At 43.0% G+C, this 17,706-nt stretch overlaps 1 protein-coding gene across 2 annotated transcripts; it reads right to left on the reverse strand.

The window, feature by feature from the left end:
* Positions 1-1,657: 1,657 nt before the first annotated feature.
* Positions 1,658-17,680, reverse strand: LOC104044991 (uncharacterized). Of its 2 annotated transcripts, XM_064437972.1 has the most exons (10): positions 17,590-17,680; positions 11,228-11,314; positions 8,396-8,620; positions 7,437-7,643; positions 5,872-6,105; positions 4,937-5,090; positions 3,657-3,766; positions 3,399-3,512; positions 2,638-2,787; positions 1,658-2,004 (listed from the first exon to the last, which is right to left on the reverse strand). In XM_064437972.1, exons 2-10 carry the CDS (start codon positions 11,303-11,305, stop codon positions 1,888-1,890), a joined length of 1,389 nt encoding a protein of 462 aa, XP_064294042.1. In that variant the 5' UTR covers positions 11,306-11,314; positions 17,590-17,680; the 3' UTR covers positions 1,658-1,887. The 2 variants fall into 2 exon arrangements, with proteins under 2 accessions (XP_064294042.1, XP_064294043.1); XM_064437973.1 differs by lacking the exon at positions 17,590-17,680 and having other exon boundaries at positions 8,396-8,544; positions 11,228-11,312.
* Positions 17,681-17,706: the final 26 nt, after the last annotated feature.

A 17,706-nucleotide genomic window follows, 5' to 3' on the forward strand; every position in this document is an offset into this window, starting at 1 on the left:
TCGGGGCTGCTGGGCTCAGGGGACAAGCGACATCACAGCCGTCGAGGTGAGAGACCACAGCCTTCAGTCTGTTGTTCCAGCACAGCAAAGGAACACGACAAGAGCAAACCAGAACCCACTCCCCTGCTCCTCTGAGCTGCCTCTTCCTACCTGCCAAGAGGAACATCTCCCCTGCCCAGTGGGTGAGTGCCTCTGGATCTCCTAAGGAGCACCTCCCTGAGAACCCAGCATTTAAACCATCCTTTTCCCAGCTGAATTGTTTTAAACCAGAGCCTTGGGCTGATTGATTCCCAGCACCTAGAAACCAGCCTGTTTCTCTCCTGACACCTGAAAGCACTTAGTAATAAGCCAGGTCTCTACCCCTCAGGGTGTAGCATGACTTAGAGGGCTTATCCAGCCTGGGACTGTCCAGTGACCAGTGAGGACATGGCACAGAAGAAATACTGCTCCTGTGAGCTCTGGTGGGCCAGGGGATGAGGCAGGTCCCTCTGGGACAGTGGGGTCCTAAGCTCGGTTCTATCAAATGTTTTACATCCAAATCCTATTTTAGGCATTGTTTCTGCCCTTTAAAACCAACACTGGGCTGCAGGTTAATCATGCGACAGTGAAATTTCTCCTCCTGGACATGCACACATCATCTTTTCTTGAATGAACAAGTCAATGCTTCAGCCCCGTTGGGGTCCGCAGCCTGGACATTCCTTCTCCCACTGGGTCTGCAAGGCCCAGCCTGAGCACAGCTACCTCACAGCTTCACAAAATCCTCACGGAGAGGCAGCAGGGGTGTGGGTTTGAGAAGAGGTTGGTGCGGGGAGCTGCCCAGCCGCTCCCTCTGCTCTGCGAACGGCCGGGACAGCCCCGGCTGGCGCAGCAGCAAGGGGAGCATGGCAGCATCTGCAAGTGGACTATCCCAAACTGATGGGATGTTTGCCCCAAACTGATAAAGCTGCAGAGGAAGATGGCCTTCAGCTGGGTTAAAGAGTAGCCAGGGGATGACCAAGAGCCTTGATAAGGAATGAAACTGAACCCCATGAACTAAGCAAGTATGTCCCGAGACAAAAAAACCCCCAACCCATAGGAAACCAAGAAAGATCTCCCTGCTGCAGCCATCCTGTTGGCTGTAATTAAATATTTACACAAGAAGGACCAGGAACCTGAAGATGACAGAAAAGCAGCATAGATGCCAGTCTGGGAGATCACCTTTGCTTCTTCCTGGCCCAGTTTTTTTGGGCTTATCTCTCTCACTTTTTGCACGAGAAGCACAGGTGCCTCACACAGAGCTTATCGGCTACGGAGTCTCCATTCTGCGAAGAATCTAATCTCAGATGTTTCTGTCAAAATCAGATAGCACTCTGGCAGCAGAGTCGGGAAAAGCAGTTAGCCATCTTAAATTCCAACACAGTGCCTCACTGCGGGGTCTGCCCACGGGGAGGGAGAGTGAATATGGCCTGAACTGTACGACGAGCGCGTTCCTGCCATCACTGTTAGATGCAGGGCTTATAAAACAATACCTGGTTTAGGGAGAGACCGAGCTGTGTAAACGCCCTGTATCTGTATATAGCACCGCTACCTACGTGACAGAAAATCAAGGTAAACCTCAGTAGCGCGAGGGAAGAGATACGGTGGGATAACAGACGTTATACAGAGCGAAAGGCAACCCTAATGGCGGAAATTACTTTAATTTACAATCAAAATACATTGTACGATAAATAAAACATGGTAAAATACAAAAAAGAAAAGAAATTTTTACAATGAACAGCCCCATGTTCTTCTTTTTTCTGAACATCTCCTCTGGATAAATAGTGAGAAAGGTACCAAGAAGTCCTGCTAGAAACATGGTGATCGTGAAAAACTCTTGGAGCCGTTAACTGCTCGGAGGAGTGTTTTTCCCTAATTTTTGGCAGCCTTTTGGAACTTCTTAAACTCAGACTGTTCCTTGGAAAAAAGCTGAGCAAGTATATGATCTGCTGTTCCATGGAAGTAGCCATTCATACGAAGAGTTTCCAGCTACAAAGACAAAGACAATGTTATGTAAAAAATAACCATAGCTACCTGATCATTTTTTACAATATTAATAATATAGAATATTAAAGTGCACCTCAAAAATCCAAGATGAAAATGGATTGATATGGAAGTATACAACTAATGACAAGTCTTACACTGGGCTATCAAGAGCACTGGATATGTGTAACCTTAGATATATACGCCCTTGCTCTGGCTCCTAGGACATAGACCTGTTCAAGGCTTAGGAAGATCTCTCCCTCTTGTGGGCGCTCAGCTTGCAAAGACCCCCAACCTGTCCGGTCCGCTCAAGCTCTGTCTCTTGAACACCGGCAGTACCTCATGCACAAACACTATCTGAATTCCGTCTCTCTTACACACACACGAGCATGTCACACCCTACCAGAGGCCTTTTGTGTGTCTTTCCCACCTCCTGTTTCCGTGTACAGAGTTTTGATAGGTGTTGCATGCCACCCATTCACATCAGCAGGGAATTTGCACTGGCAGTGCACTTGACATATTCTTAGCATTTCTTTTGAAAGGCGTGCAGCAAAGCGTAAACCTCACGTGTATGAGAAAAGCCTAGCATTACGTACAGCTGGATATTTTTTCAATTGCCTTGCCCATATGAATTCTCACCTCGTTTCCTGTACTGTAGGCTAGAATCAAAAGCAAATCCTCATCACATAAGCTTTTGATATAATGTTGGGTTCCAACAGGGAAAAATATGACGTCTCCGATGGCAATGTTGAAGTTGAAGGTGACTCCAGATGAGAGAATAACTCCAGCCTATTGCAAGTAAAGCAGCAATATGCAACAACAATTTTCAGTGTGCTGTTATTGGAAAGATACCCAGTGACGGTCCCAGCACTGCGCTGAAATCAGCTAGCTAAGACTCGAAAAAAGCAGAGGGGTCCTAGGCAAATTCCTGAGTAAGAAGATTGTAAGTCCTCACATTATGGAGTCTCATCATTCCAACTCAATTACCTTTGCACTTTACGTTTGCACTGAGTGAAAAACATAATCAAATGCTGAACTCTAAATCTTAATACTCACTAAATTTTCTCTATTTATCTGTTCCTCAGAGGCGCTCTATTGTTTTGTACTCCCAGCGTTCAGGAGAGTGGAGATTGCTGCCATAAGCACGTGTGATTTTGCTGAACAACTAAACAAGATGGACAAACTGGGCTCTTTGTATAACTCCGTTTCAACCAAACAAGCTTCCACCAACGTATCTCAGATCAAAGTTTTGGAGGGAGAAGGAAAGTGTGGACACCGAGAGTTTTGTAATACTCCTAATTGTAGTATTACTAATCAGGGCTGGGAATCAGTTATTGGGTCTGTAATTGTTAAGCAGCCAAAACTCCACTGACTTATCCCTCGCCGACGTAACAGATTACCTGTCCACAGCCGCTCATGACATAACCCATCTCGTTAGCGTTGAAGTGGAAATGAGGCTGCCCCAGTCCATTGCTGACTATCCGGAGAGTTGCTAAGGTAAGGGTATTTTCATGCTGAAAAGCAGAACAAAAACGTTCAGAAAACCATCCAGGTTCGTTATATCCCTGTTACACACGACAAAGCAGCGACGAACCCACGCAAACTGCATACTGTGCCTTATGTTTAAATAGCTACAGTATCCAACTGAAAGCACGTACCTTGTGCAGCGACTCACTAAAAATTTTTTCGGTTTCATTTAGTCCAGTGCCATTTGCGCGGTAGCGAGCCCACTGGAAGACCCCTCCTGGAAAATGATATTCTCTTGACCCTAAAACAGAGACAGCTAAATGAGTATTTCCAACAAGGCTTGGTTAACATTGCTTCTTAGTGTATTGGCCAACTTCAAGTCATTACTGCATACTAAACTTGAGGTCTCGAATGTTACAAACCTCTGGAACCAAAAATAAAGGCCATTTATCTTAGCTATCCCTTCACGCACTAGACACTATGCAATCTCATTTATTTTTCTGTAGTCAGCCATAATGACAAACTCCAACTGGATTTTTTCCATCCCGAATTGCTATTGACAGCAATACACTTAAAGAACAAGCTAACTTTTGCTATATTAATTCAAGTTAACATTTTTGACACACAATCAGCGCCAGAGTATCTCATAAAGTACCGCCAATGCAGAACATTTTCGGCCAAGTGCAAAGATTTTTGTCATGCATCTGTTTCTCATGACCTCCATCAGCTGCCTGTGGAGCTCTGGACCTATATCTGCTTTTTATAGCTTTTTGGATAGACTATACTAGTTGGAATTAGGTTTTGCCATCTGTATTTATTAGGCGCTCACTGATAATCACTAGATCCAGGCTGCACAGAGGGTTGTTTAATATAATTGTTGATAAACCAAGCAGTGAATATGGTTCCATGCTGTTTATGAAGTTGTATTTGTAAAACAAAAGGAAGGACATAATTAGGTGTATGTTAAGGTGTTTATCCATTGACGTTTCGTATCCAACACAAGATATTCTGAGAAGCTCAGCACCAGTCACTCGCCAGCTAATCTGCTGCAGGGCTTCCTGGCCTATTAGATTTTAATCCCTGAATGAAAAGTTTCGGTCTAGGTTATTGCTTAACTTAATTGTAGCAGGGAATACACCAGTCCTGGTTACATACATCAGCAAAGAACCTTGAGCTGGGAAGTATCTAGTTCATGCCCTGCTGCTTACTGGCCTCTGCTCTCATATCTACTGTCGCAGATAGAGACATGAAAATCAAAAGGGTAAACTACTCTGAGATAAGAATCAGGTTATACACCTTCAAAGGGCAGTAATTAGATGTATTATCAATATGTTTTTCATTTTATCTCCTTTAATTCTTACGATTTCTCTATTTACTTTTTAACTCTTCTTTCAGTGAATCGATTGCAGATGCCCTCCTCTCCCCCTCTAGAAACAGAGAGCTCGTACGTACAGAGTTCTTCGCTGCATACCTTTGAGATTGTAGAAGTACTTCCATACAAGGTTGTCCGGAGACTGCACATAGGTGGCATTTTGTACAAGCTCATCTAAGTTTGGCGGGAGGTTGACTGCTTGATCTTCTGCTTGTTTCTTGAATGTTCTGATGAAGTTAACTCCGCCTTTTGGCTGTGGGACACACAATGGGTATTAAGTTGAAAGAGACACGCAGCAAACAGAGGAATTAAAAATTTGCTTCATTGGATATCCCACCTTAGGACCTGGTGGTAGACAAATTCTGCCTTGTGGTTATACCTCGCCTCTTTAACTGCCTTGCCCTGTCATACTCTGTTTTGCTCCTTTGCTCTGCCCTTCCCTCTCAGTTACCCCAGAGATTTGGAGCAGAAGGGAAACTCGGCCCATCCCGCATCAAACTGTTTCAGGGTGGGAAGGTCTATCACAATTCTGTGGTTTGAACACGCAAATTTCTCAGACTCAGCAGAAACTCTTGGCCGTATTGTTGCCCGTGAGACATTGCCAACTAGTCAGTTCAAATAAGATCCATTTTAATAAGGAGGTGAACTTCTCTATAGTTTCCTATGAGATCTTCTCATACCACAGAATTCATCAAGGCTCTGTTGGGAAATTAGCTTTGGGCTTCACTATGTTATTTTCCCTTCTGCCCTTGGAAATACGGGAGGATCTTCCATGAACTGGGGATAAATGTGAAGAGTGGAGAAGAAAAAGTTTCTTGGAGAGAGCAACGCCATTTCTTTCTCCTTGCGTACAAAAGAACACACAGGGTGGCGCAGCGTTACGCGAAGGACGTGTTTACATCCTTCCCCGCTGGTGGGGCTGAAGAGAACAGCTGAGGTAGGGAGGATCCTCTCCAAGAAATGCAGAGAGAGCCTGGACTGCCGTGTTAATGTGTAGAAGACTGGATAGAGGGTGGCTATCCTATCATACAGACCTTCAGTGCTCTAGCTGCTATATCCTCTGGGGTAGAGAAAAATGCGTCATCTACATCCAAGGTCTGAAGTTCCTCATGCGTTGTAAAAAACAGCAAGAACACACAGTCTTCTGATCCTACATTCTTTATCCAATGCACAGTGTTTCTAGGGAAGAAGATCACTTGCCCGGCCGTGACATTGTATGTGGTAACCACACTGTCATCTGCGCCTATTACTCCAATCCAGGCAGTACCCTGCAACATAATCAGAACTTAACGATCGTAATGAGAGTTCTCTCATTTAATCCATGTGTGGCAAATCAGTAATTCAAATAACCTGAAGGCTGTTAGGAGAAAACATCCTTATGCGCTCTCCAGCAAGCCTGGGTGACCTTACATTCAGAATAGCATTTTAAGTGATCAAATTTTAGAAGGTTTAAGGAACACATGACAGATACACATGGCTCATACTTAAACCATTTCTTACTAAAAAGGCTGTGAACAGCTCTAAAGGAGTCATCTTTGACCAAAAACTTCTGGAGAGAGGACCAGGTGTTTGTGAAGCGCCGTACTCCAAGGATGATCCCCCATCCAGCTGGAGCTGTTCAGTTCTCTTCTGATCAAAATATGAATAATTATTCTTGGAAATAAATGAATGGTTGAGATATATCTACGTACCTATGCTTCCAAAGCAAGATCATTTTCTTTTCAAATTAATATGCTGTCTTGAATTCCTCAGGGTGAGTTTCTATTTCTCTCTTTTCTTTTTACAGATTTCAAATTTGGCGCTCAGGTGAGAAAGGGCAAACCTTTTCAAAGAAGATTTATTTGGGGGGGGGGGACTGTGGGTATTTGGTCTAGGAAAGAAAAGACTTTATGGGAAACAAAACAGCCTTCCATGTATAAAAAGTTGTGAGAAGATGATCTGAGCGTCTCCACAGCCAATGGAGATAAACAAGGAGAAATTAGGATTATTATTTTTGTTTTTAATAAATAAAAAGGTGGTTTGTGTACCAGCACAAACTTCCTAATGGTTTGTGTGATGAAACATTGGAGACGACTATTTTTTGATTTTGTAATAGCTCCTTTGTTGAAGATTTTTAAAAAGTGAACAAAACGGTCAGATGGGCTTTAGGTATTCTTAACCTGCATCAATACAGGGGATGTAGCCAGAGGCTTTCTTAAGAACCTTAACAGTCCTTCATCTCCGTGCTTCTATGATGGCTCTATACTAGAATTACTTTAATCATTGTAAGCACTTGTATAAACACATAAAATTCTGTAACTTTCAGGTGTCCAAAGTCTCCCCTACCTCAGTTTTTGTACTTCCTTGGAAGATACAGGTGTTGGGTCCTCTGGCAAGTAACAACATTAAACAGCCTCTTTCAAGAATCTCCATTTGAAAATGTTATTTCAAGCATGAAAACTAATGCCTTACATCAATCAATGGTCGTTCTGCTTTTATTACCTGTCAACATTTGTATATAATATATATGTAGGTTTTTTTACATATGCACATCTTCTACATATACATGATGCTTTAAACTGCAAAACCAATTGGGAAAGCTGAAATAATCAAATAATACCTGGAGCAGGTAGCCGTGTTCATTGGCATTAAAATGCCAGTGGGGAGCCCGAAGACCTTTGCTCTTGATCCGTAAGGTTCCGAAAGTCATTTTGGAGCGATGGTTGTTGATACTTTTTCCAAATTCCATTTCTTCGTCACTTAGATAGTCATTTACATCCTTCCTGTATCTCGCCCACTGAATTTCACCCCCTGCGTAGCTATATACCTGTAAAGTTAGCAAGAGCGGGGAATTGTGTTAATTGTGGACAGTGGTGATCGAACAATCCAAATATATTTCAGGAAATTATATCCTTAAACTTTTAGATTCAAAACATTTAGAACATTTCCCGAGTAAGATACTGTCCTAAATTTCTATGGTTGCAAACTATTTGCACCTGAAACTATTCCTTTCCCAAGATTTCTACTGCCTCTAGAACATGTTTTGTACTTGAAAGAATCATCTTGCACTGAGGAAGGGCACATTAAAAGGAATACACCTAAGCAAAACCAATGTTATTCCTAGGGCTTCATACATTGTCAGTTAATTCATTTTAGCTCACTGAAACAAGATCCTGGAGTTAATATTTTTTCTGCAACATAACAATTTGTTTCCTAAGAAGGAAAAGGTTAGCGTGCTACTCGGCTTACATTAAAATTTGACCTTTCTAGTTTTGTTTCTCAGAATTTCACTCTGTAATTTCAGAATCACCCCTAAAATTGTTGCCTTGGCTTGCAAGCCTGATCTGTTGGAGTGATTTTAGCTCTCTGAGAGGCGCTCCAGAGATCTGCACCACTTCCAACATCTGTTAGGAACTGGAGTGACATGCTGTCAGGAAGTTTGCGTCTCTCCCCATGGATTATAAAAGCCTGGATAACAGGTTTAGACTGATCACCTAATGCTTAAAAAATAGGTGAAATTAATTCATTAAACTTCTATATATGATGCTAGAATATTATTGCACAAGATAAATCATTTACCTTTGATTTCCCCAGATGATTCAGGAACTGGAATTTGCTATCCACACCTTTTTCATCTGGTTTTGGGGAAGATGTACCATCGTCTGTAACACCCGTCCCTTTCATAAAGGCAGTGTTGTTCACATAGACCAAGGACAAGACCAGCACTCCTATTGCGGTGGTGATAACACAGGCCAGTAGACAAACTAGAAAGACTTTCATTAGGGACCAGCTGCCCCTTCTTTCCTGAAAATTAATAAAAAGCAAGCCCCCCCAAACAAAAAAAAAGAAAGCTTTATTAGATCCAACGCAAAGGAGAAAGTTTGTGATAGTTCTTTTGTAATCAAAAGAGTGTGCCTTTCAGGAACACAGGTATAGCCAAATTACTGGGCCCAGTACACGGAAACCTTATAGAGCGTGAAGCGGGCTGTTGCTGTCCCTGTCCTTTCGTTATTTCACCAAGTAAAAGCATGTCTTCGTTGTCCTGGGGTCCTACAAACGCTTGAAGATTTTTTTCATTGCTGTTTCTAATCTATATCACAAAACACTGAAGACCTGTAGCATCAACTCATGGCAGACCATCATGTTCAGGGCAGAAGTGCTGCCTCTGCTTTACATCACACCTCCCATGGCCCAGCTCCCTGGCAGCGGAGAAGAGAGGCCAAAAGGGGGAGGTTTCAGCTGTGCTAACTGCTCTGGGTGGGCATTGTTCTACTAAAAATTTCCTTTGTAGACGTTCAGGCCTCTGGAGGAGGGCAAACGGGAGAAGCGGCTGGGCACGCAGAAGCAGTGGATCGATGGGCCAAGACCAGTTGTGTGAGGTTTAACAAGGCCAAGGGCCGGGTCCTGCCCTTGGGTCACACCAACCCCAGGCAGCGCCCCAGGCCTGGGGCAGAGGGGCTGGGAAGTGCCCGGCGGAGAAGGCCCTGGGGGTGCTGGCTGACAGCCGGCTGGGCATGAGCCAGCAGTGCCCGGGTGGCCAAGGAGGCCACCAGCCCCCGGGCTTGTGTCAGCACTGGGGTGGCCAGCAGGAGCCGGGCAGGGATGGGGCCCCTGTGCTCGGCCCTGGGGAGGCCCCACCTCGAGTGCTGGGCTCAGGTTTGGGCCCCTCGGGACAAGAAGGGCCTGGAGGGGCTGGAGCGTGTCCAGAGAAGGGCAGCGGGGCTGGGGCAGGGTCTGGAGCACAAGTGTGCTGGGGGCGGCTGAGGGGGCTGGGGGGGTTTAGCCTGGAGAAGAGGGGGCTGAGGGGAGCCCTTCTCGCTCTCTGCAGCTGCCTGAGAGGGGCTGGAGTGAGGGGGGGGCTGGTCTCTGCTCCCAAGTCACCAGTGACAGGACGAGAGGGAACGGCCTCAGGCTGCGTCAGGGGAGGTTTAGGTTGGAGCTGAGGGGAAATGTCTTCCCTGCCAGAGCGGTCAGGCCCTGGCACAGGCTGCCCAGAGAGGTGGGGGCGTCACCGTCCCTGGGGGGGTTCAAAGGATGTGCAGCCGTGTCCCTTGGGGCCATGGTTTAGGAGGCCTGGGGGTGTTGGGTTGGGGGTTGGCCTTGATGATCCTAGAGGTATTTTCCAACCTTAATGATTCTGTGATTCATAGAAGGCCAAGGCGCTTCTAGCACCACAAAGCACCACCTTGGTGAGGATATTCAGTGTTCCCTATCCCTTAACCATTTTTGCTGCTGAAGTTGCAGCTTCAGATGAATAGAGACTGCATTCTCTGGCCCAAATATGACAACTCTTTACTGATTCTGGGTGCACAGTTTGCACCCAGGAAAAAGCCTGATTTTTAAGAGGCTTTTAAAAGGCTTTCAAAGCCTGATTTTTCAGATGGTGAGCACCTGAAAATGAGCTATGAATATTGATTTCTTAAGCTGGACAATCAGAAATGAAAAAATTGAAGATCATGTGCTGATTTTAACAAAATGACCTTTTTCATGAATCTATTTGAGAAAAGCTCTTCACAAATACATTGCTCTTGCCAGCAGAAAACTGCTCAAAATGTCACCCTATTCTATTGGGTAACAATCTTTTCTTCAGTTTAAATAACTCCCTTTTCAAACCTCGTGTTCAATTATCACAACAGTAGCACTCAGACCACAGAGTCTCATCAGAGAACGAGGCTTTACAGTTAAATGCATTAGAAATCCCCATTTTCCAGACTCGAAGGACCTTTAGTTTACAGCATTTTCACAGCACCAATTTGATTATGATTTTTAAAGTCGAAAGAATGCTGTTATTAGGTAATACGTACAACTAATACAGAACATTCAGCCTCAGCACAACTGTGTGGAGTGAGGAAATTGCTCGCCTTGGTACGTTTACAGCCAAGAAGCAGCACCGTGCTGACTGCAAACAGACGTAACGGCTGATGTGCGATGTGCCAGCTCTTACTGCATGAGGTTAATTCAAATCCCAAGAAGCAAAAGCTTTAATGGGAAAATTACTGAGAATCACTTTTCCCAAGGGCAAAAAGAAACAAAAAAAGAAGGTGAAGCAGTGCTCTGATGTGTAACTCAGTGGAGATACTGAACGTTACCATAAAATGAGCTTTTAAGTAGCTCTTTCTGTTAAAATCAATGGGGAATCCTCCAAAGATAACGACTTTGTCCAGTAGTTAGGGGATAAAGAATTCAGCTATTAACTTAAGCGGGGCCAGGGAATTATGTCTCTCATTTCAGATCCTGACTAGCACATGTGGAGCTCTGCATTTTAGGACCTTGGCAATTGCAGCCCTTTAGAGCTTTTATTGTCTTCTTAATAGTATAGGATTAGGTCATATTACAAAACAAGGGTTTAATCTTCAGATTGACTCTGTTAATAGTATTTTGATAACACTGTAAAAGAAAAATGACGGGTACCTCTTTCTTTGGCCACTCCTGTCCTTTTGAGGAACTTTGTATGCTCTCTCCATGCATTTCAAATGCCTGGTTATCCATTTAGTAAAGCTGAAACAGATTAGCCCACAGAAGACAAGAAAAACGTTGAAACAAAAGAATGTTAACTCTGATATGTGCCCAGTTCTGTCACAGAGTCCAGGGAAGTGACTCATCTTCTTCTGCTTAGTAACACTACACTTAGTGCAGCACCATTGTGCAGAAATGTGATGCAATATAAAAAAAGCCCTCTTCTTCACTAAAGTACGAAAGACAATTTTCATATTCAGACTTAACGTTATTCACGTATCACATGAACCCTAAGACACAACACAAGACAGAGTCTGAACCATCAAATAATTGGGGAAAAAAAAGAGCAGAAGTCATCTAGTTCCTTCACCTACACTAAGGACCTAATATATTAAATTACAGTTTTGGCTAGTTGTGCAATCTACTTTTATGACAAAAACGGTTGAGGTTCCAGAACTTCTTTGGCAACCCATTTCCTTGCTTACATGTTCTTATTGTTAAAAAGGTTTTCACAAGCCTAAATCACCGTTGCTGCAACAGAACTGTCACATTTTACCCTCCCTCAATGGACCTAACTACACAGGAAATGCCCAACTAGGCGAGACCAACAGTACATCCAGCCTGGTGGGTTTTTTCCTCCGACAGGACTTTAGGAAATGATAAGGCAGAGCATCGCCTGGCTGCTAGTTCCAGGTTACACATTTCATACTGCACAAGCACATATAACTGTCAGATGAGAGATGCTAGAGTGAACAGCCTCTTCCCTTTAGATTTCATTCTATGAAAAACCCCATGGCTTTGTCAAAGTCTTTTCTCAGCCTGCTGATAGCCCCTGACCTCCTCAGTTTACTGCTTGCAGGTTAAAACAAGGGGACTTCTCAGCCCTAAACAGATGTCCTACTAGCTCCTTTAAAGTCTCCTACGTTTCTGTATGATGGGATTTGAGCAACATCAAACACGTCTTCCCCTCTCCAAGCTGAAGGACTGAGCCTGTTTAGCCTCTCCCTATTAAGCAGCTCTTCCACCTGCATGATCACTTCAGTCACTCTCCTCTAGACCTTCTCTAACTCCACCACATTATGGCAATAACAATGAAGACTATCGCTATTCTTTAACTGTTCTAAGTATGGTTTTCCACCTGTCTTTACACTTCCCTAAAAATAATTTAAAATAGACTATGCTTCCTTGGTTTTGAGGCTCACAAGTGTTAAATTGTTGCTACCCTGTCATAAAAAGGAAACTGGGTTTGCGTATCAGTGTCTGTAATGACCTCTCTCTCTCTTTTTTCCTCCTCCTCATTTCCTTGATATATTCCATCTTTGATTATGTACCAAACTTCCAGGAAAGTGAGGTTAAGCTTATCGTCCTATAACTCTTTGGCATCATTTAGCTGACTTTTTCTTAAAAGCTACTTTGCTAGTCCCATCTCTAGACCCTTATGGGACTGCCCTGAGTTCTAAACCTTACGGATGGCTCAAAGATCACTTCAACCGTTTCTCCAGGAGCTCAGTGTTAATGCTGGTAGGCAGAGCCCGCTGCTCACAGGTAGCTTGTGTAAGAGCTATCATTCATGCTTTCCCTGTTTTAATCAGAGTTTTATCCACCACTGATGTTTTCAGTAAACATTATACCTTCACTGACCTCATCTATTACTCTCTGCAGGGAGGACACAGACCAAAATTTTCCTTGGTCTTCCCTTATATCAGAGATTTACTGTTTAGTATCATAAGTAATAAGGAACTTTGGGGTTATTTTATTCTTTTCAACAGCTCTTCCTTCTTGTCTCTCATTTTTGTGCTTTGGACTCTTCAGAAAGCACAAAAGTCCAGGAAAACTTATCGCTAGGGACAATTCCAGCTGCTCCTGTTATGCTTCGTTCTCAAAGACCACTGAGGACTACAAGACATATTACATTTACTTTCACTGTTCAACATTAGGATATCCTGCAACTATATCTTAAATACGTGTATTTTTATGAACTGCCAAACTCCTGAGCACCTTTCCCCTAGACTTTTTCATAGGATTTTGCAAACAGATCTTTGAATTTCTTGTAGTTGCTTTTTTCTACTCTTCCTCTCTTCCATTCTAAACATCTTGAAAACCTTGTAAGAAAAATCTTGTATTAACCTCCACCTTCTGTATCAAAATCTGACATCATCCTAGCCTGAAAATACCCTGGATACTCTGTATTCAATTTGTTTTTCCCAACAAATACTTGGTTAACTAGTATCTCTTCAAAGCAAATTATTCTGTCAGTTGTTTACAAAAATGTTCCTTCCATCTCATCCTTCTTGGTTTCATGGTCTTAACGGTACGTCCTCACCGTAACAGCACTCAGGCTTTTCTCTCCTTTTATCAGCATAAAGATGCTTTTAACAGATTAACCGCCCCTGTATTCTGGACTTCAATACAAAGGTAAATATTCATAGAGAAACGTATCTTCCCCCTCTCCTTCTTCAGGAGCCACCTTTCAGTATTAGCAAACGGAACATCCCACCAGGTAAGCATTTACGTGGCTGAAGCCACAACTTTGCATAGAACACCTCGTACCTTCTTCCATTTAGTTTCCATACAGCCTGCACTGGTACAGACGTCTTAAACATTAAGCAGATGTATTTGCTATCCTGTTTTCCATATTACTTCAATCTTTTTTATAAAAACCCTATATCCACAGTGACTACACCTCTGGTCACCTTTCCACCGATAACACATTCTTTTGTCATCAGTCCCCATTAATTCTAGTCTGAAGCCTTCCTTCCTAAGCAGGTAAGCTTAAACTTAAGCACTTATTTTTCCTTATGAGCTAGAGCCCATCTTTCCTCAGCAGTCCTTTCTTTTCTGTTCTGGAAAAGCTGTGAAAGCTCAGCCACTCACATTGGCAACAGCAGAATCAGGTCAATTAAAATTGATGAAAAGTTTTTCTCGTTTCCCTTCGAACAGCAATTCTCTCTGCACAGTGAGAGACCTACCAACTGTAAAGTTGACCAAATGTTTTGAGTAAGGATGCAAAAATTAGAAACCATGGCAGGTCATTGAATCCACGATCAACAAGAAAGAAAATACACATCATGATTTGAAAGGGTTTCACAATTCCAGATACTTTTTTATATATATATATTTATGTAGGAATCCATAAGCATCTCTTGGAAAACAAGTACAACTGCTCGGTCAGTGTCAGGGTTACATATGAAAGGAACTAATAGGTTGATAATGACTATAGGGTTTGCACTTCTTCAGATCGTCCTTTTCAGACTAAGGCAGGTATGAGCTCTAGCCAAATTAACCCTCTGCTGGCAGCACTGTTACTCTTCATGACAGCTGGAGCCTGACATTAAGTTTTCCTATACCGGCACCTTTTCATATCGGTGTGAATACAGCGACGCAGAGAGATTTGCTAACGCAGGTGGACTGTTACAGACGACGAGATAACTGCAGCGCTCAGTCATTCCGTTTCAGGACCAGTATTGACAATGGGCTCTCTCATTAAGCCTTTAAAGGGCAAATATCCCCACAACAAAAATCCCATCCATTTCCCTCCCACCATGCCAAGTCACAGCCTTACCACAGATGGGATCTTCACAAGATTTAAGAGCACAATACTTGTCTTCATCAAATCCTGCACTTCCCTCAGCTCTGTTTTACTCCTATATATACACTGTAATTCAGGAAGTGCCCTCCTCCTAAAAGATTTCCTGTATATGCAAATAGATGGGATCACAAATACTTGTGGACTTCCTTAGCAAACAGTTCTGGTAACGTGCTGATGGACTGTGACTGTCCTTCTACCTACTTCTGCTATTTTGTTTTATTATTTCCTCCAAATCCTGGTCTCTGTCTTTCTGCCAGCCTTTTTGTTTTTCCCAGTGTCATGACAGAAGACTGCAGTTCAATAAAATTCCTTTCCTCTGATCTAGCCTCAGGACAAGAACATCACGGACACCTCAGATATGGCAATTACTTTTGTTTAGTACTTGATTGGACTTGATGATCCTAGAAGTCTTTTCCGACCTTAATGATTCTATAATTCACATATTCCATTATTTTTTCCTATAAGCAACAACTACTTTAACTTACAAACTAAATCCCAGCTGTAATTGCAAGAACCGACCAGTGTGAACAACCAAAGTTACATTTTTCTATTTATATATAAGGGATCAAATCCCTTTAATCTTTAATGGCCATAAAAATTGTGATAGCAAAATTATTTTTGTGTGAAACCAGTTGTTTCTGCTTACTAATTGTGTTTTATTGGTGTTTCTTTTATTTTATTCGATTCTTATTTGAATTTCTATTGTTTACGACTAGGAAGTGCCACTCATTTATTACTTGAGTTTCATCTGCTTAAGGTACTTTCATCTTGTTCATCTTAAAGTACTTTTATCTCAGCATACCTGGCCAATATAAAGTTAGTAAATGGGAATATTCAATAATGTCAACAATACTTTTAGTCGTTACCTAGGTCTACGTGCCGTAAAACCAAAAAAAAGTTATGCTGAAATTCTCCAAAGTACATTAAATTGATAAAGGGAGAAATATCTGGAAGCTAATTAAAAAAAAACACCCTCCAAACGAGGAATCTCAGTAATATGCATAGGCGTGACGATTCTCCAAGGGGGAATTAATGAAAAAGACTTTTTAAATAGCAAACAACCTCTGCCCTAACATCACGAGAAGTTCTAAGGGAGCAGAGGGTGCTATACATTGGTCCCGCGCACCCCTGCAAGCAGGATACAAGGGGAGCATAGTGTAACCTCTAGGTACTGTCAGGGCATCGAGTCTTGCTTTGAGTCCACCTTGCTTGTGCTACCGGCGCTATCTGTACACCTGGATCGACAAATCTACCGTTCTGCCGTGAGCTATGCAGGCACAAGCCCCTTCAGGAACAGGAGAGCTACGACAGCTTAGGCACTGCCACACTAGTTGTGCTGAGTCTGAGGTAGACTAGCTGAACGGGGGCTGTTTGGGTGGATGAATGAGGGGAAAGAGGAGAAGGAAGACCTCATGGTTCAGCAAAAATGCTCACGCATCTATCATTTAAATGAGCAACACAACTAAACCCTCAACCACAAGTTGTGCTTGTGGTTAGTGTTTAGCTGCGAGTGGGTGACAGCTTCTTGGTTCGGTTTAAATATTTCCCTGAGGGTGTTTTGTTAGAAACTCTGGGCTCTTGGCATAAGTTTAGGCCCAATTTTCCAGCAGCTGATAAGAAGTGTAGGGAGCGGCAGAGGCACATTATTGGGGTCTGCACAGTTGGGTAGGGGGCTAAGCAAGAGGCGACCACCAAGGCTTCATCTAGTTCCACCCCTCACCTTGGCCTTATTGTGGTGTTCCCCTCTTCCGCAGACCCCCGACATCAGTCCGGTCCCAGGGCCGGGACCCCACAGTTACTACCTCCACAGGGCATCCAGAGCAGTGCAGAAGTAGAGCCAATTCATTGTGATCCACACTCAGACTTGTGTGACGTCAGGAAAAAACACCCTCACCTTTCCTTACACGTGTGAATTCCTGTGATAAAACGACCTCTGGCAAACAGATACTGTCCTAATACAGACAACAGCTATACCTGCATTATCAGCTGCTTCGTACATTCACGTCTCAGCAATGCAATGCTTTATAAAAGCTTCTACAAGGTTTTTTAGAGCAGTAATTTAATTATCTGTACTCTGATTTCAGATATAGCTCTCAGCATTTGAGAAAGACTAATAAAATCTGTCTGAAATACATTATTACATATTACTTATGATCTATGTATGTTCTCTGATGTCATGACAGTCGTAAAATGAAGTCATTTATTATTATCATCTCTCCACTTAGTAATTCTTTCCCTTCTACTTTTTCTTCTGGTTCCTATTTTGTTTCACAGAATCAGTACATGCTCAGGTACCTGCTTTCTCATGTTTCCTTTTACTCTGGATATTTATAGCTACATGGTTCACTAGAAAGGCATGCTGCCATACGTATTTTGTTTACTGACAGCGTAAAACGCTAGCCTACATTGTATAAGCCTCAGGAGAGGTACAAAGGGCTTCTTTCAAAATGTTCTGTCAATATATTTCAATTCACAACTCTCATTACTACTTAGAGCTTTTCTCTTTGTCTCTCAATTTGCTGCTGCCATACGGGATAAGCCCTACTCGTCTCTCCCCTGCCCAAGCTCCAGTCAGGGGCTTTCACCAGTTAATTGTATTCAATTATGCTGCAAAGAAAAAAAAAAAAAATCTATTTCTTCTCTGCCTATTTAGGGCCACTGAAGGATTTTCTGTGCTCTCAAGCTAAGAACAAAGGCCAAGGAAAATGGAGGGGAGATTAGGACTTGCCAGTAACAGTGACAACCAGCTGTTGGATCGGTTCGGCTGAAACACGGTCTGCGCTCCTAAACAGGATGCCTCTACGCAAGCGCCTCCTCTCCCCAAAGAGCCAGGCTTTCCTAGAAC

Source organism: Phalacrocorax carbo, chromosome Z (assembly GCF_963921805.1).
Source record: "Phalacrocorax carbo chromosome Z, bPhaCar2.1, whole genome shotgun sequence".
NCBI lineage: Eukaryota > Metazoa > Chordata > Aves > Suliformes > Phalacrocoracidae > Phalacrocorax > Phalacrocorax carbo.

What these genes read in the sequence shown, in the direction of transcription:
- LOC104044991 (XM_064437972.1), bottom strand. Translation starts at nt 11,305, where the DNA reads ATGGATAACCAGGCATTTGAAATGCATGGAGAGAGCATACAAAGTTCC. An exon ending in AACACGGCTACCTGCTCCAG is followed by an intron (nt 6,106 to 7,436) that starts GTATTATTTGAT and finishes ATTATGTTGCAG; the next exon opens with GGTACTGCCTGGATTGGAGT. An exon ending in TTAGTGAGTCGCTGCACAAG is followed by an intron (nt 3,513 to 3,656) that starts GTACGTGCTTTC and finishes TCTGCTTTTCAG; the next exon opens with CATGAAAATACCCTTACCTT.